This window comes from Polypterus senegalus, chromosome 17 (genome assembly GCF_016835505.1).
Source record: "Polypterus senegalus isolate Bchr_013 chromosome 17, ASM1683550v1, whole genome shotgun sequence".
Taxonomy (NCBI): domain Eukaryota; kingdom Metazoa; phylum Chordata; class Cladistia; order Polypteriformes; family Polypteridae; genus Polypterus; species Polypterus senegalus.
Window position 1 is genome coordinate 1,005,204 of NC_053170.1, and position 24,793 is coordinate 1,029,996.

At 53.5% G+C, this 24,793-nt stretch overlaps 1 protein-coding gene across 2 annotated transcripts; it reads left to right on the forward strand.

Moving 5' to 3' along the window:
* The first annotated feature begins 13,208 nt into the window (after window positions 1–13,208).
* LOC120517808 (glial fibrillary acidic protein) lies at window positions 13,209–20,680 on the forward strand. 2 transcript variants are annotated; one of them, XM_039740297.1, is made up of 9 exons: window positions 13,210–13,780; window positions 15,569–15,629; window positions 15,712–15,807; window positions 16,310–16,471; window positions 16,563–16,688; window positions 17,464–17,684; window positions 17,776–17,819; window positions 18,842–18,927; window positions 20,168–20,680. In XM_039740297.1, the coding sequence occupies exons 1-9, from the start codon at window positions 13,245–13,247 to the stop codon at window positions 20,207–20,209; spliced, it is 1,374 nt and encodes a 457-aa protein (XP_039596231.1). In that variant the 5' UTR covers window positions 13,210–13,244; the 3' UTR covers window positions 20,210–20,680. The 2 variants fall into 2 exon arrangements, with proteins under 2 accessions (XP_039596232.1, XP_039596231.1); XM_039740298.1 differs by lacking the exon at window positions 18,842–18,927 and having other exon boundaries at window positions 13,209–13,780.
* Window positions 20,681–24,793: the final 4,113 nt, after the last annotated feature.

A 24,793-nucleotide genomic window follows, 5' to 3' on the forward strand; every position in this document is an offset into this window, starting at 1 on the left:
GGTATAAAGGGACTGAGACCATCGAGGACACGGGGGGCACAGCGGGAGACTTGTGACGTGTCACACAGACGTTAGGAAGAGGACCACAGACACATGGAAGGAGTGACCACTTAGTGTGGTGAGCTGCAGGACTTTAGGGACCCTCACACCTCGACTTGATTTGATTTTTGACAACTGAGGTGGCCAGGATGGAGGGGCTCTTTGGGCCGAGTGGTCTCGTCCTCGTCTCAACTTTATTGTTCTTCTTCTAATCTTCACTTCCCTTTTTTCTGAACACTTTGTGCCAGTTAGCCCTGCCATGGCTTGGCATCCCATCCAGAGGGAACTCCTCCCTTGTGCCGGCTGCTGCCGCCCCCCCAAGGTATCTGTCTGATGGTGGCTGGGTGAAGCTCCTCGCTCTTGTCTCACTGCTGGGATTTCTGGTTCCATAGGGGGTCTTAAAGCTTATCAGATCTCTCCAAATGAGAGAAGGTGAAGTTGTCCCACTGAGGAGCCTCACCCATGTGTCCAGCAGACAACGGCCCACCAGTTCATTCGTGGTCGCCTGCTGGTGGTCCCCTGCCCGTCTGAGGCTGCAGACCCTTCAAAGAAGTTTGTATCTGAACTTGAAAAGCACCCTGGGCAGATTTAAACTGATGCCCACTGGTGTTTTCCAAGTTGGCAGCAGGCCCTGCTTGGCATCTCCTCAGAGCTCTGGCTGCAGTGCCCATGAGCACCAGGCTGTGGCCCATCCCCTACTAGGGATGGCCGGTGGGCATCCTAATACCAAGCGATGGCCACTCAGTGCTTGTCAGGTTGAGCTCTGAACGTGTCCTCTGAGCCCACCAGCTCTTCATTTGTCACAAGGTGACGCTGGCACCCTGATGGGCACATGGCTCAGTGTGTTCAGGTAATCTGATCCCCATCACTCAGAGCCCATTAGGTGGGATGGGGGGCCACTGCTGGACCCCCAGTTTCAAGCCCTGAAGTCGTGGGTTTGGCTTTCTGTTCAGCTGACCTTGGGGAGGAGCTGATGAAGTGATTGGCTGCGGCTTCAATCAATCAAAGGGCCTGAGGGCCCACCCTGCACTCCGGTGGTCTCGCCTGCACTGGTCAGTAGTCAGTGCGAAAAGTGATGATCTGAAAATACTGCAGGTGGTCTCTCAATGGGGAGAAGCGGAGCAGGAGCGGCCTGAACGGGGTCTGCAAAGACCACCTGGACAAGCCCACAGAAGGACATCGTCTGGGGAGGACGAGTCTGAATCTTATCTTGTCGGCCACAGTGACCCCAACACCTGCTTATCACCAGTGGGAGGCGCTGTGCTCGGACCGCGCTGCTCTTCTTGAGGGGTCCGGCAGAGTGGGCTCTCTGTTTTTCGACGTATGGATTGTTCTGGTCATTTTTTTGTTCTGTCTCCATTGTGTTTGTTGTTTATGCTTTGTATTGTGAGAATCTGATGTTGAGTCGACTTTTAATGTGCGCCCTTAAAGCGGAGCCACAGGGGGCAGCGCCACCAGACCCTGCCTCTCTAGCTCCGCCCCCAGACGGAGGTCACCACAGGCTGGCACACCTGCTGAGCTCCACTTGGACTCTTCCCTCGCATTTCGGATTCCCAGATTTTGGACTTGTGGCCGACTTTTGTCGTTTTTGGGTTTCCATTTTGCCCTTTGGCTGCTTTGTTGTTGTTCTTCTCCTGAAACGTTTTGCTCACAAAGTCTCTCGATATGAAGGACCTTTGTTTTTGGTTTCTTGGGGTCCGAGGTTTTCATGGTTGCTCCCCGCCGTGTCCTGAAACCTGTTTACGATTATTTTGGACATTTTCAAGTTGTGGCACAGAGAGGAGCCCAGCCTGGGCCTCACTCCTGCAGGTGACTGTCGGACCCCCTGTGTCTGACATGAGGGGCGTCATCAAGCACAACTTCATAGATATACAGGAAGCCATGGTTTGTTTTGGAGGCTGCTGATGGACGATGGCCAGTCAGCCTGCAGCAGCCGAGGGAGCGAGACCCCTGGAAGCAGAAGTGAGAGGCGGGCAGTCACACCGATGTTTGGCCACTAGACGACAGGTCACTCGTCGCTCCCACCTCAGAGTCCCCAGAGAGGGGGAGTCCCAGGGGCAGCAATACCTCCCGGCCACTAGAGGTCACACTGCCTTGGACTGTCCATCTGACAGACTCCGCCCCAAGAGGGACATCAGGGGCCTGCTGAGGTGTGGCTGTGAAAGACTGAGGACCACCAATGGCCAACAGCTTCTTGTTGACAGACATTCCATGTTACAATTGTTGTTTTCTTTCATGGTAACAACCCATGGTGCCAAAAGCAAGACCGGGCACAGTTTATAAGCAGGGCTGTTTATTGGGCAGCTGCTCCTGCTAGTATGGCCACATGCAGCCCACCGTGAGTGGGTCACCACTTTCTGTGGCAGCCACCTCTTCTCGTTGTCCGACTCCAAGTTGCCACGCGGCTCCTTTCATTTGGGTTTGCCCACAGACCACCCCCTCTCAGGTCCAGGTGACCCCTTTGACTGCCAGCTGGTTGCTACGGTTTTAACATCCACACCTCACACTGCAGGCCACGGAGCTTAGTAAACCATCAGTCACCCTTTTATTGGGGTGGAGGACACAAACCTGGTAGAAGCGGTGGGCAGAAGAGGTAGGCATCAGCGGGCACACGGAATAGAAGGAATGCCATTGCCAGGGGTCAGTCGTCCATGATGGAGTTTGCTTGGATGGGAGGGAGAGGAGAAGAAGAAGTGTCAGAAGATCAGGAGTGAGCAGAGTGAGAGGAGTGAGAGGAGTGGGACGCATTGATCACTACAAGAAAACTCGAGTGGCACTGGAATGAGCAGAGGAGACGGAGCACACGGCTAGAGAGCCCCCTGGTGGTGGCGCTGGTCTCAGAGCTGTTCCCTGTAAGCAAGATGGCCAGGTCAGGCAACAGACCCCACAGTAAGGACCACCATCATTGACAGACGTCTAGCTTGACACCCCAGCCGCTGACCCTTGACCTGATTCTGAGGCCTGGCCTGAAGTGACCTTTGGTTTGGGGGTCTTAGGGTGGAAGGAGACAGACGACAGGAGAGAGAGGCTGTGCCTTGAGTGGGCAGCGGGGCTCGCCACCCCCTAAATACCGACAGGGGTTCAAGGAGGAGGAGGAGAGGCAGGCATGTTGTTTTACTTCTGCCCGTTTGTACTTTGTGTTTACCGCCTTCTTTGAGGGGGCTGCTCCAGGACCCTCCTGGTCACCCCCAGATAAAACCTCTGGATGTCAAAGCAGCTCCTCGACATTCCGATACTTTAACTGGCTGCTGTCTTGTTACAGCATGAGGCCATTTTGGGTTCCAATGGGACCCCCGTTCCCTGGTCTCAGCCCTCCTCCAATCTGGGAGGTGACCAGGTGCCCACCACTGGGGTCAGCTAACGCTGATGTTGGTCCCTTTGTGGCTCACTTTGAACTGTAATAGGTGGGCTCTGGGGGTCTTAGTCTTCAGATTGCCCTCCAGACTTCAACTCCTCGTAACAACACAGAAAGCCACCGACAACCTCGCAGACCTTGTTAGTGGGCAGCGTGGACACAAGGGGGCGCTGTCACCGAGAGAGGCCAGGAACAGCTAGAAGTGACTTCTGTGTAACAAAGGACACAAGGAGGGAGGACACTGACCAAGTGGGAAAATAAAAAAAAGCCACCCCTCATGTCTCACAGCCCACCTCAAGTCCACTTTCCCAGCTGGCTTCAGGACCACCAGGCTAGAGGGCCCGTCCCTGTGCCCCTCAGCCTTGTATCAGGCCTGTGCCCTCTGTCAGTGGCAGACGTTCTCTCTGTGGCCCCCGTCAGGCGTCCCTGCCATCTCTCTGTCAGGTGACTCCCGGGTTGAGCCTCGTCATTCTCTGTGACTTTCCAGCTGTGCCCCCCTGCCCGGCGCCCCAGTGGTCTTCACGAGGCCGCTTTCTTCTCGTCGCTCAAAGCCGGGCAGACAGCAGTTAAGCGGCACAATGGCAGCTGACGGCTGTAAATTTCTTTCAGTCTTTTCTGGCGGGTTCTTGGCCGCTGTGCGCCGCTGTGAGACAGCCATTCTTCACGTCCAGCGCAGCGGTGATTCATTTGTCCCATTGTGCCCGTCTCACTGTTGGCCCGTCACCAGAGGCGCCATTGTCCTGGCCAGCCTTTCTCACAGGGCAGCACAGAAAGATGGACTGAAGATGGATGACGAGTGACGATAAATCTGCCGGGCCGAGACAGGAGCCTCCCCGGGCACAGCCTGTTCTTGTGGCATCGAGAACTGGAAAAATGACCCGAAAGGCCGGCAGACCAATGGGAGCGCACCGTGACTTTTCAGGGGGCTCCGCCACTAAATGAAAGGCAGAGCTTGTGAAAGGCGCCCTTTGTGAGGCGGAATTAACGGCCGTTTGGCTTTCTTTTCCTGGGAGGAACAAAGACGCAGCCTTTGATCTGCGGAGCACAAAACAAATCCAAAGCGGAGAAAAACAAGTCGCCCCCGTTGCGGGGAAGGGGCCTCATGCATCCCGTGTGTGGGGGTGGGGGGTTTGGGGGGGCGGCGCCAATCAGAAATGGCAAGAGATGGCACAACGGTGAGCCGGCCCAGCTCCCAAACTGGGATTGGACGGCCTGAAGGAATGAAGCCACAAGGCCCAGGATGAGGGGCACGAGGTCCGAGGGTGGGGGGGTCAAGGCGAGTCCCAGCTCCGTCTCGACCACCAGGAGTGAAGTGACCTGTACCTGCCGCACCTGCACACCGGACATGCCAGTGGGGCACAAAAAGCCCCAAAGGCTAAGCTTACAAAGAACCCGCAAGGGTTTGCTTCACTCAGCTTAGCCCGGGTGGGAGGTGATGATGCCCACCTTTAACCAGCAAGCTGCTGCAGAGCTAACAGAACAACACAAGAGCATCAGGCAGGGATGCCAAAGGTGCCACCGAAAGGAAAGGACTGGCAGCAGGACCAGGAAAGGAAGGGGAAACATGGGGCAGAGAGCAGCAGGGCAGGAGTGAAGCCAGCGGTGCCACCCAAACTCACGTGACACTTGGACATGGAGGTGACACCTTAGACCGGGCACCATGAAACGTCCAGGAGTCGCCAAACACAAACCAGGGGCAGAAAGAGTGGAAACTGAAGTGCAGTGGGCAAGACCACAAGTGGGGGAGTGGGGGGTCCGCTCTTGGTGGGGTTCACGTTCCTGTTTTGAGTCTCTTTTGTCCATTTATGGTGATTCTGTGTGTCATTCCTTAGTGTCAGTCCCCTTTGCTATGGTCCCTATGTGTTGTGGGTGGTCCTCCCCAGAGGTGGGGCCACCTGCCAATCACCATCAGGAACCGCCCTCCACTCAGCACGAAGACCCTCTGGAGTTCTTGAGCCTTTTTCTGAGCTTTTTGGGAATTACTGGACTTTCGACTACTTTGCTTTTCATTTCGACCGTCTTTGGGATTTCGTATTGCGACTTGTCCACCTCTGATCGCCGGACCCTCCTTTTCGGCTGAGCGTGCTCTGCGGAGCCTCATGTGTTTACAGGGCTATTTGTGAAATAAACCTTTTTGTTTTATAAAGTTGCAGCGTTTGATCTTATTACTAGCCGGGGTTTGACGGCGACTTCCCCCTCTTGTAGGCTTTCTTGGAAGTGCTCTTGGTGCTCAGTGGGACTCCAAGTTCACAAAGTTTGTGGGTGAAGAAGCAGCGGTGCGGAGAGCTGGAGAGCCACCCCACCATGAGAATTCCAACTGCCCTTCCAGTGACAAGGTGGCCTGGACCATCACGGTCACATGACGTGGCGCACCGTCAAGGCTCTAACGAGGTAAGAGGGTAATATGGCCGAGCCGTCAACTCCTTCTCCTCTTTCATCTCACGACCAGCTGGCGAAGCACCAGGGGATCGGTGACATCACTTCCAGATGCAGCCCCTCAGCCAGCTCGTCACAGCAGCCTGTTGAACCCGCGTCAGAAGAGGGCGGAGCTCCGCTCGACGTATTCTGACATTCGTTCTTTCTTTGGCCTTACGCATGACATGGGGTCCCAGGGTGGTCCCAGCGGTTTATTTTGTTGATTTTCTTGCAGACATTTAGATTGTTTAATTAATAAGCAGATAACAGGAGGTCAGCCCTGGTGATTCCAAACGTGACACTCATGTACAGTAACTGTGCGGTGATGCCATCACACGTCAGGTGTGCCACCGGGTGTCGTAACTAACCATAAAACACTGGTGACGATAGGCTGACCAACCACCACCCGAGTGACACTGCAGTGACATCACGGGAATAATGATAAAGTGTGACATACCGTGTGAATAAAGGGCACAAACGTGACCCTAAAGCCAACACGGGGGTCTTCCTGCTCTTTGTCTTTGGATTCTCCTTTCACTTTAATTGTTCTCAAATATTTGGGTCCATTGTGGCCATCATTTTGTTATCTCGTGATCCGCCACCATTTTAATCTCCCGTTGTTTGGGCAACGCCCCGTGTGCTGGGGGCGTGTCCTCAAGATGTCATGACCTTTTGGCAACAACGTGATGGGTTCCAAGGTCATCCAAGGAGCAAAGTCCTCATCCGGGCCTGCAGATGTCAGGAGCCTCCTTTGCCACACGTTACGTTTTGTGTGTCCTTCTGCTTTGTGACCTTGGGTCATTCCAGCTTGGCCATTTGCTTTGGGGACAGTCGGAGCAGCAGCAGCAGGCCACCCTCAGGTCCTCATGAAGAGAAGCTCAGAACATCTTTCAGTCTCTTCAGGGGCATAAATGGCAGCCACGTTGGCATTAGTTTGGGGAGAAGAAATAAGAGAGTGGCTGCCCGCTGGGTCAGAGTCCACCCAAAATGAGGAAGGGAGATGAAGACCTGAAGACCACGGAGGTCCTGCATATGTGATGGCTTCTGTTAAACACGGGGCTTTTGCAGTAGGACATGTGGGGGGCAATGAAGTGGCTGATGGACTCTGCAAGAAAAGCTGCAACTAGAAAAAGGCTGCGATGTCACGGTGTCACCGAGTGAGGCTGAGTGTCCTAAAAAAAGGAAATTGTGACATTATGGCAGGCAAGGTGAACATCGGGAATCACAGCTTGGCATTGATGCCAAGTTCAGAATTCAGTTTACGGGAATAAAGAAACACAAAGGGGCGGACATTGAAATAAAAGAGTTGGCCCGGGTGGGGGGGACAATGGAAGTCGAAAATGAATTCGAGAAAAACAATGACAGGGAATCGACAGAATCTGGAAAACGATGAGATAAAGAGAGCCGGCCGTCTGCTGGCGTCCATCACCCAAGTTACAAAATAAAAGTGAGGGGACACAGGACAAGACCCCCGGTTCTAAAAACAGTGGGGATTATGGGAAAGGGAATAAGGCAATGGACTGAGAGTGAAGGAGAAGCACAAGAAGAAGAAGAAGAGGCAGAGGGGCATCCAGCTTGGGTGTGTAGAGCGCGCCAATGACATCACACACTGCACAAATACGGACGGGCGACACAGCGCTGGGACGCAGACGTGATCAGACACACCGACAACGACGCGGATCAGACATCAACTGAACAGATCATTACGGTGGGCTTCGGCGGGCTTCGCAGGCTTTTGTGACTGCGTCTTGAACTTTCCAGTGGACTTCCGTTTGGAACTCGTCTGCTTTGATTGCTTTTTGTTGTAGTTTTATTATTCCTTTTTAGGAGAATGAAAACGACTTCAAGAGACCCCCAAAAATATGTGGGGACATCCAGCAATGTCAGAGAGATGAACCTCAGCTGTGTGTTTTAATAAAAGTGTGTGTGTTTGAGTGTGAGTGTGTGTGTCTGCACATCTGTGCGTCTGTCCTTCTGCTGTGTCTCTGTCATCCCAACAGATGGCACAGTTTAGCACTATGAACATTTGTGACACACCATCTGTTGGAATGACAAATGCAATGCATTTTAAAATGTATTGTGAAATTTATTTTGGAAAAAAATGGCAGTAGTTTGCATATTCCACCATGTTTTCAGTATATTGTAGCAGACTTATCCTTGAAGTGTATTGTACGATATTGTAAAGTATATTCATATAGATAGATAGATAGATAGAAAGGCGCTATATAATAGATAGATAGATAGATAGATAGATAGATAGAAAGGCGCTATATAATAGATAGATAGATAGATAGATAGATAGATAGATAGATAGAGTGAAAGGCGCTATATAGATAGATAGATAGATAGATAGATAGATAGATAGATAGATAGAGTGAAAGGCGCTATATAATAGATAGATAGATAGATAGATAGATAGATAGATAGATATGTAAGGCACTATATAATAGATAGATAGATGATAGATAGATAGATAGATAGATAGATAGATAGATAGATAGAGTGAAAGGTGCTATATAATAGATAGATAGATAGATAGATAGATAGATAGATAGCTATATAATAGATAGATAGATAGATAGATATGAAAGGCACTATATAATAGATAGATAGATAGATAGATAGATAGATAGATAGATAGATAGCTATATAATAGATAGATAGATAGATAGATAGATAGATAGATAGATATGAAAGGCACTATATAATAGACAGATAGATAGATAGATAGATAGATAGATAGAGTGAAAGGCACTATATAATAGATAGATAGATAGATAGATATGAAAGGCACTATATAATAGATAGATAGATAGATAGATAGATAATTTATTAATCCCAAGGGGAAGTTCACATACTCCAGCAGCAGCATATTGGCAGCAATCTAAACATTGTATACCTTTAACGTGTATTTCCTTTTTGTAAGGCTCCTCCACTAATTCCTGCTGATTTTTAAGTTCTTTGGTTGCCAGGGCTTGACGGTGATCCCCTCCCTTTTTGGTGTTTTTTGGAGTATTTCTTGGTTTATTTTTCTAAACCTGCTCACCTGCTTGTTTTGGTCCTCTGACTGTCACCTGGGGTCACAGATATGACAGAGAGGGGACTTGTGGAGCTCGAGAACTCCAGGTCATGGTGGGCATTTGTGTTCTGGACCCTCAGCACATGTGCCACCAGGTGAAGCCTCACCGTGCCCACCCATTTATTAACACTATTATGTACAATAATAAAGTGCACCCCAAACCCAGGCCTCTCACTCTCTGCCTCACTCTTCAGGCCGCCTCCAATCCTCTCTAGCAAGCTCTGTCCACTTCAACCCGACTCCAGCCATTGAATGGAGGGAGGCGGCCCCTTATATACATGCCCAGTGGAGCTCCAGGTGCTTCCCGACACTCCTCTGCCGACACGCCCCATTGTGGCGGAAGTGCCAGCTGTGCACCCGGGTGTGGCGGAAGTGCTGACGTCAGGGGCTCTCTAGGCATTGGGGCGCCCCCTGGCGGTGACCACAGGCCCCTCCAGGGTTGAGTTTCCAAGCTCTCTACCCGTGGTCCCCAAAGCAACCAGGGCGGTCGCCCCCTCGTGGTCTGGAGGAGAAGCAAGCCCTCCTCCGGTCCTCCTGGGCATCCCGACTGGGTAGTAGCCCCAGGCACTCGCCACACCATGAATTTCCACCTCCTAAAGATGCACAGGCAGGTTGGTCAGCGGCCCCTCATCATCTGGCATGTGGGCATCCTGTCCAGTCTGGGCTACGGACCCCTGACAGTGAACAAGACAACAGGAGCTGCCACCTCGTCCAGCATCACCACCTCTCTTCCCGTTGGCTGGTAGAGGGCCTGTCACATGACCATAGCCCCCCCGATGGTCAGACTCACCAAGTTTAGCCAGGTCTGAAGGATCATGGGAAAGCATCCTGTGAGTCATGTGGTAAACTGTCAAGTGGGAGGGGGGCAACAAAGACCACCAGCAGGAAGATTAAATGGACATGAGGTGAAAGATGGAAAGTCCCAGTAAGGCAGACATGAACAGCACTACACAGGGCAGAGACAGTGAGATGTGAAAGGCGCTATATACAGTATTAAACAAGAAAACTTTAAATACAATAAACAAGTAAGGAAAAAGACAAAGAGATAAATACGTAGATAAGAAAGGCACAATAGAGCAGATAGATGTGAAAGGCGCTATATAACAGATTGAGAAATAAGAGAGACAGAATGATAGAAAAGGCGCTATATAAAGCAGACAACCTGTAAAGACAGCACATAAGATAAATAGACAGACAGGAATGAGCTTGATGTGAAAGGCGCTATATAACATAGACAGAGGGGCAGAAGGCACCCTACAGGAATAGACGAGTAGACATGGCAGGCACAAGACAACAGAAGGACAGAAAAGGACGTGCATTAGAAGAGAGACGTGAAGGGCGCTATACTGTGTATCAGTTAGAGAGGTGACACCAAACTGCAGATTCCTCCTTAAGTCAAGTGCTTTGTGTTTTACTCTCAGTGTTGCTTATGATGAAAGGCGCTATATAAGCATTTTTTTCTCTCTTTCTTAACATTTTCCGCTCACTGCACCAGCTGCGAAATCTCTGCGAGTCTGAAAATGCTTTAAGGCGCTATGTGCCATGGACCCCCAATGCCACTGATTGACAATGAGTGGGCAGGCTGTGCGCGCCCCCCCTTTATCTGCACGTTCCCAGTGTCCCATCCGAGAGGGTGACGGGACGACACAGCGCATTGGGGGACCACATGGCAGCCTGCGTGCGTGGCCTTCCATGTCCGGGTGGGCTGTCTGCGTGCGGTTTGTGTGGCTCTCAGCCTCAATGCAGCCCCCCCGAAGCCCCCACATGCGCGGTCCCGCAGAGCTCGCTGCAGACGTGCCGCTGATCAGTGATGCACCCCGGGATGGGCAGCGCATGGGTGACGTTGGCGTGTTGGGCTCGGCGGATTTGGGTGGCTGGCCTCAATGCGGCCTTTGTGTCAACAAGGGGGTCTCATGCTGGGCCAGTGGGGGAGGGTGGCTGCCGACGTGCCGCTAAACCAGGTCGAGCCTCCCCTTTCTCAGACCCCAGTATTGGAGATGCCCCCATTGCTGGGGTTGTACTAAAGCTGTCCACTACCAGGTCTCATAATCGCTATAGCGCCTTTACACTGCTTTGGAAGAGCCGTCAGAGCCCTCGGATATAGCGCCTTTTAGTAAACAGCTCGCAGTGCAAGAGGAGGCTGAGCGGTGCAGACAGGGCACTATAAACTCACCCACACAGCAGCCTCCTTCATTTTGTGCCCAACTGGAACCTGTCCTGGTGACATGGCTACACTCAGCCTGGCATAAAGATGGGCACAGCCCTTCAGGTGACACAGCCAAGTTGGAGTCTGGGAGGGCTGAAGTGCTTCCTCTTCCTCACTCCCATGCCATCCTGAGTCCAAAGGGATGCAATGGTTGTACAGTACTTCCACAAATCCTTGGCAGCCTCAGCTCATATCTGCAGGAGGCACCAGTGAGGTGTACCCAGCTGGCACTTGCAGAGGCTCAGTAATCAGTTACGATAACTGGCTGGGGGCAGACTGCCTGGTGCACACTCCAACTTGGCTGCTTGGCCCGCAAGAAAATTTGTCTACTTTGGGGACTTCACAGCCCTGAAGCACAAGTTGGCACCTCCTGAAAGGAAGGCGAAAAGTGGACAAGACGGTGACAAACGAGCAGGCAGACCCGACCACAATGTGCCAACCTCCTCACATGCCTTGACATTCGCAGAAGATAACCAAAGAGACCAAAGCACGGGCAACGGTGGCAACGCCTGAGACATTTGGCTTTTGTGTCGCCTTTCTGTCCGACCCGCCTCAAATTGTGCCACCCATGAAAGGCACGGGGGTCTGGTCATGAGGCTGCCATTGTAAAAACTGCAGATTATAAATATGATTAGGAAAAAGGCGCCTTATGAAACAAGGCTCTCGATGACTGATGGGGTCTGCTCAGGAGGATGCCACTATAAATAAGTTATGAGTATGAAAGGCGCTATATGAAACAAGGCAGGTGACGGCTGACATGGCTGGGATTCAGCAGGATGCCACATCAAATGTGCCAGGAAGGAATGTAAACCAGTAACGGCCAAAAGGTAGAGGGCTTGGTCAGGAAGGTGACATGAAAGGCGCTATATAAACAGGACTGATCTTGAGGGAGGCAGTCTTGGCAGGAGGATGGCACTATAGTGATGATCATGAAAGGCGCTATATGAAACAAAGCTTGCAACAAGCAAGAGGGTCTGGTCAGAAAGGATGGCACTATAACTAAGTTATGACTGTGAAAGGCGCTGTATAACCTTGCCCAGGTTGCTGCCTGATGGTGCTTATATAACTCCGGTACCAGCCTGGGATGGAATGCCCGTCAATTGCTGGTCACAGACCCAGAGTCACTGAGATGTTGCCAGTTTAGAGCCACATGTCACAGGGACCCCAGAGACACATGGAGAACACGTCTGTGAGGAGTCTGACATCTGAAGGTGTTCTCCTTAACATATAAGGCAGCAATGCCAATCACTGTGCCAGCCTGGTGACAAGCCCCCTGCTCTTTATTTGAGATATTACACTAACCTGGCTGGGTGTGACAGAGGGCCGCTGTGTTACCTCCGACCATGAAGTGACCTGCACACCTCATTGTGCCCCAGTGGGTATTTTTGCTTGGCACTCCAGTTTTCATCCTGCATCAAAAAGGTTGGCAGAAAGGTGAAACAGAGGCTCCAAACTGAGCTGCCATACATGATGGGTGCCCATCCAGGGTTCATTCCTGCCTTAGTGCCAGTGCTGCCAGGGTGGGCCTTCTGTAACACAAGATGCCTGTTGTTAATGTGAATGAATGGAGGGCTCTGAGGGGGTCATTGCATAACGAAAGGCGCTATATGAAATGACGGGTGGACCAAGTCAGCTATACAGCAACGTGTATTGAGAGTTGCTCCCTGTTTGCCACGTGCCAGCTGGGCTGTCTTGGGCCCCACTTGATTATTTGTTGCCCACCTCAATGCTGGATGCTGGGTTCACAAAGTCGGGCCATCTTTGTCCTGCAGGCTGGCACTGAAAGTGAGTTTCCATTGATTGAAGCCCTCCCTGTGTGCCCCCCAGGAGAAATAATCTCAATCCACTGAGACCTCAGGGGTCCTTTGTCCCAGGACCCCAACACTTCCCTGAAAGGGGCACTGAGTGCTCTGCCCCGGCGTTACCCACAGGGCCAGAACTCTGCCATGACTCCCTCATAAGAGACCCTCACAAGTCTTATCCGGACCCCAACCTCCGTGCCTGTGAGTGGCCAGTGAGAGCAGGAACTCAACTAGCACTAGGACCCCTGCTCCCCCTGCCCACCTCCCTCCCACTTCAGGGTGGTCTCCCATCTATAAAGGCGGCCGCAGACGATCCCCGGCTCACTTGTGCGGGTCCACAGCAGTGCCATGAGTTTCAACACCGAGGGTCAGCGGACGTCGTCCTACAGGAAAAGATTTGGGGGCACCCCGGGCAGCACCAACAAGGGGCTGCTGAGCAGTAGCCGCTACTCTCTGGGAAGCTCGCCAAGGACCAGCTACCCTCAGCCCCCCAGCGGCAGCAGGATGGCCGGCGTGAGGGTGAAGAGCTCCAGCCAGCTGGCCAGGGTGCTGGTGTACGGGCAGGACAAGGTGGACTTCTCTCTGGCGGACGCCCTGAAGGCCGAGTACAAGGAGACCCGCACCAACGAGAAGGTGGAGATGATGGAGCTCAACGACCGCTTCGCCAGCTACATCGAGAAGGTGCGCTTCCTGGAGCAGCAGAATAAGGTGCTGGTGGCTGAGCTCAACCAGATCCGGGGCAAGGAGCCCACCCGGCTGGGGGACATCTACCAGGAGGAGCTGCGCGAGCTCAGGAGGCAGGTGGACCAGCTCAACAGCGCCAAGGCCAGGGCCGAGATCGAGCGGGACAACCTGGCAGAGGACCTGGGCAACCTGCGGCAGAAGTAAGCAGCAGCGGCAGCGCCGGCACCCCCGAGTGGCACTCGCCTGGGGGAGGGGATCGGGGGTGGTGCCAAAATCCCAAAGGGGTCGGGCCAACCCCTGGGCAGTCACAGATGACCCAAGTTCAGTGGAGCAGAGCGCCCCCTGGCAGGCTCTGGAATCCACTGCAGTTAGTGAGTGGGTGGAGTTGAGGGTCCTCTCTCGGGGCGGCACTGTGCCATCTCAAAACTCCAAAGTCCTGAATCTCAATGCCAGCCTGGTCACAGTCTGTGTGCAGTCTGCATGTTCTATTGGGGGTCTTGGGCTTTGATTTCTGGTGGACTTGTGCCCCCAGAGCAAGCATTTTAGGTTGATGTGAATCAATGATGGTGTGGGCACATGTGTGCCATGTGACAGACTGCCATGCCATTCGTGCCTTGTGCCCAATGCTGCTTGGATGGGCTTGAGCCCTGACAACCCAGAATTCAACAAAGCGGGCACAGAGAACGGATTGAGGATTCTTCTTTCTTGTGAGCTGGCAGCTGGTAGTTGGCCTTGGCCAGAAGTGGGGGGGCCACTTGGCACCTGCGTCTCAGTTAGAACTTTGAATGGCCAAGTCGATAGCATGCCAATGTGTGTACCCGCTGGTGCTGGCACAGAGCAATTTCTTGTGCTGTCATCAGACCCCCTCACCCCACACTGTCACAGGCACCACAGGTGGGCGCCACTAGAAGGTGCCAGATACAGGGGGTGTGTGTGTCTGTCGGAGGAGAGTGACACGCAGCTACAGGACACCCTAAGCTGTCTCTCCAGTTGTGTGACATGTCACTGCCCTCCAGACGGAGGCTAACTGAGGGTGCCATGCAGATCGCTGTGCCCGCTAAGAGTGCATCCACTACAAGGAGCGAAAGAGAAACTTCTGGAAACTCCCAGTGTCCTAGTGGTCTCAGCACTGCCACTCAGCAGCCGGACAGGCCCGCCCTCACTCCACAGGGGGTCTCACCTCTCGAAGGACCCCAGGGTGGGGGAGGGGCTGGGGTGAGCTGATGAATGGCAGCTGCCCACCCACCTCTTTTGTGGCGCTCTTGAGAATGCGGGGGCCTCATTGCTGCCGAGGGTCAGAGGTCGTGCTGAGCTGCTGGGAACGCCGCCTCACACAGGCCAAAAGATTTAGTGAGCATCAGACAAAGGGGCTTTGAGGGGACAATGAAGGGGGCAACAGGTGGGGGGGGGAAGGAGGCAGCAGGCAGATGAAGTCGAAGGGAAACAAAGAGAAGACAATCCGGCCCACTGCTGATTGGTCTTTACGTTATATAGCGACTTTCGACAGGGAGTGCAGTCATAACCTAAATCAAGATGTCTGGGGTGGTCTCCAGGGGCCAGTTCACACTTCGGGCACCTGGGGGAGTCAGGAGGGCTTTGAATTAAAACAGGCAGGAACAGTGACATGAAGGTGGGCAGGGCGCCCCCTAGAGGCCAAGAAAATTCTACACTGCACACTCCCTGAGAGGGTCACGAGCCGAGTGTCACCCTTGTGATTTTAAACCAAAACAGGCCCACTTCCAAGGGGTCATTTATCCAGGCCCCCCGAAAATGTCAAGTCCCCCCACCTATAATCTTGAGTCGGATTTTTGGGACTTTACCACTTTGTTTGCCCCTTGTTATGAGGGGTCCCCTTAGAGTGAGTGTGGACGTTCAAAGCCACCACCCCCGAGGGAGCTGCCCCCCCCCCAGTGTCCCGTCCCACTGTCATTTTTGGTTCTGTCCGGGTGGGCGAGTGACCTTCTTCTTTTCTTTCCTGAATTTTTCAGGCTGCAGGACGAGATCAACCTGAGGCTGGAGGCGGAGAACAACCTGACGTCCTACAGACAGGTGAGCCGGGTGGGCACGCGCATGTCAGGTGTGACCGGCAGGGTGGGCTGGCATCTCACTGGCGTGTCTCTCTTTTGTGCAGGACGTCGATGAGGCCGCGCTGAGCCGAGTGGAGCTGGAGAGGAAGGTCGAGGGGCTGCAGGACGAGATCAACTTCCTCAAGAAAATCCACGAAGAGGTCAGTGGGCGGGGCTGGAGTCACGTGAGCAAGGGGGCCGGACGGGCAAGTGGGCGCTGCTGGCTCATTGGCGCCCGGCCTCACTCTCTCTGTGCCAGTCAGGCGTTAGGCACGCCGCCTCACTCACTCTTCACTCTTCACTTTATTACGTTCTCTCACTCCCCTCTGACTCTCTCGCACTCTCACTTATTTGACTCACTCTCTCAGTCGTTCTCTCACTCTTCCTGCCTCTCTGCCAGTAAAGGCTCACTCAGAGCTCGCTCTCTCTGTTTCACTCTCCCTCTCACTCACCTGTTGTTGCTCTCGGTCTCAGTCACTTTCTGAGACTCTCACTCTCTCTCTCACTCTCTCGCTCACTCTCTCTCTGTCACACACTCGTCTTTACCTGACAGACGCTCACCCGCTCACTCATTTTCGGTCTCCCTCTCTCCATCTGTGAGCCTTGTGTGCCCCGTTGCTCTGCCCACCTGCTGAGTTGGCACTGCCTGCTCTGTGCCCACAGGAGCTGAGGGAGCTGCAGGAGCAGCTGGTGAGCCAGCAGGTCCACGTCGACATGGACATGTCCAAGCCTGACCTGACGGCGGCTCTGAGGGACATCCGCATTCAGTACGAGTCGATGGCCACCACCAACATGCAGGAGACGGAGGAGTGGTACCGCTCCAAGGTAAGGCGTGGGCAGAGCCGCTGACCTCACCGCCCGCTCGGCCCACCCGGCCGCACTCTCCTTCTTCGTCTCTCTCCTTTTTCTCCAACAGTTCGCCGACCTGACGGATGCTGCCAATCGGAATGGCGAGGCCCTGCGCCAGGCCAAGCAGGAGGCCAACGAGTATCGGCGTCAGATTCAGGTGCTCACCTGCGACCTCGAGGCGCTCAGAGGAACCGTGAGTCGTCCTTCTTGTCTTTCCTTTGGGCTCTGCAGTGGACTTTTGGGACTTAGACAGTTGCCCCCCATGTCTTCACAACGTCTGACCCTGCGCAGTGGGCATCACTCACTTGAGCCAGGAGTCGAAGGTCCCACACAAATTAAAGACCCCTCCGAGCCATGAGACTCTTCCATGCTTCACTGGGGGTGCTGTGCCAGTTATGAGGGCACCCTCTCTACCCCCACTCCACCTTGATGAGATTTCTCCTGGCATCAGGCGGTCCCTGTTGAACATTTTGAGAAGACTTACCAGGAGGGTGCGTGGCACACTGATAGGTAGCTGGCCTTCTGATCCATTTTTTTCCCACCGGCATCCTTGTGATGGGGTGAAGCTTAGTGGGACCACATGGGAGTTGCACACACTTGGCACCTAAATGACAGCACTCAGACAGCTAATGCAAGTGGTTGACATTACAGATCAAACCTCAGATGTAGGGCCAGTGAGGGGCATTGCCATCCCCTGGGGCACGCATACTGACATGTGTTGAGTGGTTACTGCCCCCTGCAGGTGGCTCAGTTACTTATTGCCCTGCACCACCCCATATCACAAAGTCAGGCCACAGTGCCCACCTCAAGCCCCTGACCCTCCATCTGTGCCTGGGCTGGCAGCAGTGATAACAAATCTGCCCACTAATGCAGCAGTGACATAACACATCCTGCCCACCAGGTGGTGCCGTACATCAGCTTTGCCCTCTCCTTCCCACAAATGCCAAGCTGTCGGTTTTGTTCTGCAGAATGAGTCGATGGAGAGACAGATGCGGGAGATGGAGGAGCGCTTCAGTGCCGAGGCTGCCAACTACCAGGACACCGTGGGCCGACTAGAGGAGGACATCCACAACCTGAAGGAGGAGATGGCGCGCCACCTGCAGGAGTACCAGGACCTCCTCAATGTCAAGCTGGCCCTGGACATCGAGATCGCCACCTACAGGAAACTGCTGGAAGGAGAGGAAAGCAGGTGAGGGTGACGGGGAGGCAAAGAAGGGCAGTGCCAGAAAGAAGACTGGCACTGACACCCCTGACTCAATCTGTCTGCCTTTCTTTCACAGGATCACTGTGCCAGTGCAGAGCTTCTCGACTCTGCAGATCCGAGGTGAGCAGTCAAAGTGCAATGAGGACCCTTGGGGGGGGGGCTGTGCCCAGGGCAGCCACGCTATTACCACCCCATCCCACAAAGGTAGGTCAAGGATACCCTCCATGTGTCCCTGGCATTACTTCTGATGAGGCCACCTGCTGTCCTCCTCCTATTGTCCTGATGTGTCCCTCCACAAATGACCTGGGATCCTCTGATTTGTGGCCACCTAAAACTTCTGAGTGCGTCCCTCACCTGAGACCCTTGAGACCCTGGTGCTGCTTTAGGGGGTCTCTCTGCTCCCTGCCCTCACTTGGACAGAACTTCAGGTGTTTCTGCCTTCTCATCCCAGGGTTGAAACGACTCAAAGGTCGACCCGCTTCACTTGTATCCTACCTGAGCGCATGCCAGGGTCCGTGGTGACTTCAGAAGAGCTTGAGACTTGGAAGCCTTGGGGTTTGACACAAGATGCCTGGCAATGACTGGCATGAGATATCTGGAGGTGAGGCGTTCAGCGTCATCTGCCATGACAGACCAAAAGGATGACACAAGATGTCCAGTGATGTCTGACATGACACGCCTAAAATCTGACATGAGATGCCTAGTGGTGTCTGACTTCTCATGCCCATTGTCTGACATGAGACGCCCAGTGGCATCTGACGTGACATGCCCAGTGTCTGACATGAGACACCTGGCAGTGTGTGACACAAGAGGCCTAGCCGTGTCTCAGTTGTCATTACCAATGTCTGACGTGACACGTCTAATATCTGACATTAGATGTCCAGCACCATGTGACTTGCCATGCCCAATGCCTGACATAAGATGGCTGGCAGCGTTTGATGCGAGACCCCCAGTGTGTAACGCCTGGTGGGGTCTGACTCGTCACTGCTGGTGACTGATTTGAGATGCTCGGCAGCGTCTGACATGACATGCCCAAGGTGCAGCCTGAGATGCCAGGTGGTGTCTGACAGGGGATGCCCGTCTCTAGGCGGTCAGGAGTTATGAGCTGAAGGTGACTAAACCTTTCTGTCTTTTTATCCCAGAGACCAGTCTGGACACCAAGCTGTCGCCTGAGTCTCACGTGAAGAGAAATATTTTGGTTAAAACTGTGGAAACCAGAGATGGCGAGGTACGTGAGTGCCAGCAGCGGGCACAGCAGACTTATGTCATTATGCATTTAATAATGGAAGGAGCAGGACATCCATCTGTCTATGAGTGCCATAGCGCCAAGACCACAATTTCGCGAGCCTTCATAGTGTTGGTCAGGGTGGGCATGGGGTGGGCACAGTGCCTTCCAATCCAAATCGGGGCACTGCACGGAGCAGCTTTGCCACAATGAGGCCAATAGGAGTGAAGTCTGCACTGTATGGTTTGGGCCTCTCATTTTGACTGCTTGAACCGGCGTCCTCATGGGTTCGGTAGATTGACAGGTAACTTGAGGGGCTCGTCTGAAGACTCAGTTATATCCCACCACAGTGTACCTCTACTGTCACTCCAAGCCTCACACGGCTTTATCCCACTTGGCTGTGAGGCCATCAAGGGGACAACGGAGGAAAACATTGGCAGGCTTGAACCCTCGGGGCCCCCAAACGTCACTGAGTGCCCATGACAATGACAAACAGCAGAGGAGCCGAGACACTCCCAGGTGACTAGATGGCCAATGCGCAATCACAACAGGCAAAGGTGGCCGCTGAAGACCCACAGCACCCCCTGTAGGGCACCACATGCTACTTCACCAGCTGAGGTTTCTCTTCCCACATCCATCTTCAGAGCACTCAGGGCTCTCTTGGTCCCCTGTGAGACGTTCTACTCCATGGTGTCACTGGACTCCTCTCCCACTGCCACAGGTGCCACCTCTCACATCAGCCAGTCAGTCATTATCCAACCCTTTTTATCCTAATACAAAAGCTAATAGTACCCAGAAGGCCCCTCTTTCATGGGCACCACCACAGCCCCCTTCAGCTCCATGCCTCCCTGACCATTTGGAGGTTTGAGAGAGGGGGGGGTCCTCCAGAGGTGAGAGCCGAACTCGTCCCCACCAGTGATGCATGCCAGGCCCTGCTCAGATGCCCTTGGTCATGCCCATCAGGGTCAGCTTTATCTGAGTGTCCAGAACATTCAGCCTCGGGTTGGACTAGACGAGGGGCACCAGGGCTTAACTAGCAAATTCAGGTCAGGTGGGTCACATGGAGGAGAGGGCACGGCTGACCTGTGCCAGTCATGCCAATGGTGGGAGGAAATCACCTAGACACTGCATGGTGGGATGCAAGTCATTTTAGATAGCCACCCTGCCATTGTGCTCAGTGCTGGTGGCAGTGGCTGTGACATTTTGATTTTAGGGTGACTCTGTCCATTTCACTCTCTTTCAGATAATTAAGGAGTCCACGGCAGAAAGAAAGGACCTGGCCTGAGCGGCGGAAGCGGCCCCCTCAGCCTCGACCTCCCTGTACTCGTCCCTCCTTTCCTCCTTTTAGAGTAGACTGACATGGCAGACATCACAGTGCTGAGCCTAGGACGGATTGCATGGGGGCACACAAACAGGACGGGCACAAGGGCAGGTGAAGTGGATCTGTGGTGCTTACCTGGCATGTCAGGACCACCAGGTGCAGCTGGAAACCGAATTTCACCCCCTGTGGTGCCCCTTTGCCCGATCCCCATGAGCAGCCAGGGGTCCGTCTACGACTCATTCCACCTCGCTACAGCTGGGCTGCACCCGGGGCCGCCGTCTGCCACTCAGTGTGCCCGTGGCAGAGCAGAAGACTTCAGCCATAGCTTTTAGATGTGAGCAGAGCGCCTCCTAGAGGTTACCTAACACAGTGTCTTGACTGATCAAATGTGTACTGCTAACCGAGTAACAATAAAGAGAAGTGAGGAAGAAACAAGTTGATGTCCTTGAGTGGTTCGAGGGGCGCAGAGGAGGTGCCAGGCCAGACGCTCATTCCTGATATGCCCTCCTCCCTGCCATTGAAATGCCAGTTGACATGTCCGTGTGTGTGTTGGACCAAGCCAGACAGAGTGGGCCAGTTTGTTTCCTTGTGTTCAATGTTTATGGATGTCATAGGATGAGGGGATCCCAGCCTTGAGTTCAGCAGGATTGATGCCCACCTTTGCGGTGAAGTTGAGACCCTCAAGAGGCCAAACCACAGCCATGGATGTTGCTCAATTTACTCTATGCAGCCGCCCATTTCTTGAACCCCTCAAGTCTGTGTTAGAGTCACAGGGCGCCAATTAGTCTATCTGGGCAGCATTGGGCACAATTCTGATGCCCACTCTAGAGCTACTAAATGAGAACACACATGTGACCCACGTGTACCCACCCACACTGGCATAGCCACAGGACGCTCTTCTAGGAGGTCTATCACTGGAGCAGCAGGTCCACTGGCCACATCTACACAAACTGGGGGGTTTCTAAAGCATGAGGACCCCCACATGAGAGGGTCTAAGGCGAGTCACTGGCTTTGCACTCCAATACACAGCAGTTACAGGGCCGTCACACAAGGTCCACAGGATGTCCACAGGTTGGCCACTGGCCTCTCACAAGCACACCTGGGGGCCTAAGGTAGGTCATTGTTGAATTGTCCACAGATGATAGCCTGACATGAGCATCCATGGAGGACACAAGCAGGTCACTGGTCCTGCGTAATCGAGCTGGTCACTTAGTGGTCATTGGCCATAGGGTAGCATATCTGGGGGTCACGGAGAGGTCACTGGCTCCACACAAGCTCTTATGGTGACAAACTCACCTCACACAGGTACACATGAAGACCACAAGCAGGTCACAGACCCCGCATACTCAGGTCATTGGTCATGTCATAGCACACCTGGGGGTCGCTGGCTCCACACAAGCCCATCTGATGCCCACAGGTAGGTCACTCGTCAGACTTGAGCACCCATGGAGGCCTCAGGTGGCTCACTGGCCGCTCTCCTTTCTTTTTATGGCCCAGTTCCTCAAGTCACCACCGTGGCTCCACTGCTTAGTTGCTGATGCTTACTAATAAACTGCTGAGACTGAAGAGACCAGAATGAGGAAAGACCTCAGGTGGCCAGCAGAGGGCAGCAAAAGGCAAGACACTCTTCCAGCAGGAGGCCCTCCGAGTCGATTCTGAAGCTGACATTTTAGTGCCCAACGTCACAGCAGCAGCAGCCTTTCTGTCAGGACGGCCGACTGACCAGCGGTGGGTCACCCCGGACCACACACTTCCTCCATATTTTCACTTGGCTCATCCTGACAGGGCAGACGATGTCTCCTCTGCATGGCACTCGTTGGGCCTGAGCTGCCCGTTCAGAGTCCCCAGCATCACAGGATGGACGAGGCCGTTGACAGGGAAGTGAAGCCCCCGAAAGGACAACAGCCAGCTGGTGTGCCCGAGGTGAGGCAGGAGCTGTCTTAGTGGACACTCGGCTCACACAGCAGGGAGTGGCACCAGCTACCAAATGGCTAACATCCTTCTCCAATACAGCTGCACACAGTCCTTGTCACCCAGTGGAGCACACGATTGTCCCCGTTCAGTCTGCCACCACCCTGCCACTTCACACTTTTCTAGAATCTTTGGAGTCCTATGAGCTTGACAGTCTTATTCACCTCGTTTCTCCAAAGTGACATCAAGTCGAGTTATGAAGGTCCCCAGAGTTCACCCTCACCGCTAACCCAGTGTTGGACTCAAAAGCCTTGTAAGAAGTTGTCTTGTCTCTTAACAGCAAATCAGCGTTTTGGTTTCATACCCACAGTCTTGGACTGTTGTGTGAAGGAGACTTGAAGATGGCAGCAGTGCGGGTGAGGCCTCCACAAAAGAGCACAAGCAGGCCAGAAGAGGCTCACGGCAGACCAGCCTGCTCCTCACTACTACATGCTGGCTTGCACCCTAGCAGGCCCCAACATAGGAAACTGGCTTTGAAAGTCCGAAAAGACAAACGACGTCCCGGGACATTCAACAGTGCCTCACTGGAAGAGAGGGAAGATCCAGAAAAAATCAAAAAAGGGAAACATCAGGTCAGGTCAGGTCAGGTTGGGGCACATGCACTGGTACAGCGTGTCACCGCACCCACCACACGACAGAACAGCTTGGTATCCTGGTTGGCAGTCCAGTCCCACCCCCCAGAAATGACCCTCTATCTGCCACAGCCAGGTGTTATGTGGGCGTCCCCTTGGTCTGGTCCAGCCACTCGGGTCCTCGACAATGAGCCGGACCACCCTCGGGTAATGGTGCCACATGGCTGTACGCTCCCTCACAGTGCAGGTCATGTGCCTCATTTGGGACTCCGTCACACCAGTGGTACCCAAGGACCCTCTGAAGAGACACACGTGAAGGAGTCCAGTCTTCATCTCAGGTCATCCGATAGCGTCCACATCTCGCAAACAGGAAGCCCAAGGACTCTAAAGACCTGGACCTTCAACCCTTTGCATAGATATCAGGAGCGCCACACACCCCTTTCCAGTGACCTCACGACCCCCCATGCTCTCCCAATCCGCCTACTGAGTTCATAGGAAGAGTCCCCAGAGTCACATGACTGTCACTGCCGAGGTAAGTAAACCTCTCAACAAGGTCGACACTCTCTCCGCAGACAGACACACTGCTGATGGCCGTGACCATGGGCTCATTAAAGGCCTGGATCTTTGGTTTTTATCAGGACCCTCGCAAGCCCAGACACTCAAACCCCTCACTTAGTCTCTCAAGACCCCCGATCAGAGCCTCCATTGACTCTGCGAAGATCACAGCATCATCAGCAAAGTCTTTGCCAACAGATGCCCCCCAGCCGCTTGACCCCCCGATCCTGACCAACACCCAGTCCATGTGATCACTGAACAGAGTAGGAGCAGAACAGACCCCAGACAGACCCCAGAATCAACTGGGAAAAACACAGAGGGTCTGCCTCCACTCTGCACAGCACTCAGAGACCCAGTGTACAGGCCGGCCATGATATCCAGCAACTCTGAGGGGGTCCTTCGAAGTCTCAGGATGTCCCACAGGGCAGCTCGATCAACTGAGTCAAACGCTTTACAAAAATCGACAAAAGCTGCACAGAAACTCTGCTGATATTCACGTTGTGTTCCATGAGACCCTCAGTGCCAGGATGCAGTCGATGGTAGGCATCTTAGGCGTAAAAACCAGACTACTCCAGTTATTGGTAGGTGAGCAGGTGATCATGGATCCTATTAAGGACAATCCTAGCAAGGACCATACCTGGCACTGACAGCAGTGTTACCCCCCTATAGTTGCCCCAGTCCAGGCGTTCACTCTCCTCTTTCCAGACAGGGATGGTAAGTCTCGCTTTACAGTCAGTTGGGATGATGCCAGTCAAATGGAAGATTGCTGGCAATGCCAGGAGGACTGCCTTACCTCCAGCCTGGAGAAGTTCACCCCAGAGACCACAGACCCCTGCAGCCGTCGCCTCTACTCAGCTGGTGCGCCACCTGTGCCAACTCAGTGAGACTGGGGGGTCAGATATCCAACATCCTGACTGGAGGGTCAGCTTTAAAGAGCTGCTCAAAGTAGCCAGCCCAGCGGGTCACGACTGCAGTGTCACCCATAAGGACCGTCCCATCATCAGATTATTAAATGAAATCATTAGAAAGGAAAAAATGGAATATTAAAAAAAAAAAATTAGAGAAATGTAACAAAATGCTAAAAAGAATAAAAGAAGCTGAACAGATTGTTGGTATCCCAAAGTGAACACGTCTGGTGCGGGCACTGTGCCCCCTACTCGGTCAGAGACTCTCTGGTCTTGAGGACGCTGTGGAGTGGACCTGCAGGACTGGTCATCAGTGTCCACCTCAAGGCTGTGAGCTCACCTGGCAGCTCTAATCGCTAAGATGGGGTGCTGAACATAACTAGGTGGGTCGTCTTTGCCAGGCTGAGGTGCAGGTGGTCTTCCTACATGCAGGTTGTGCTCTCACCAAGTCACGTGGAGGTTCTGATCCATCTGGAGGTTGAGCTGCGTGGCACTCAAACCATGTGACTGACTGACGATAGTGCCCAGTGAGGTGGTGTATAGGG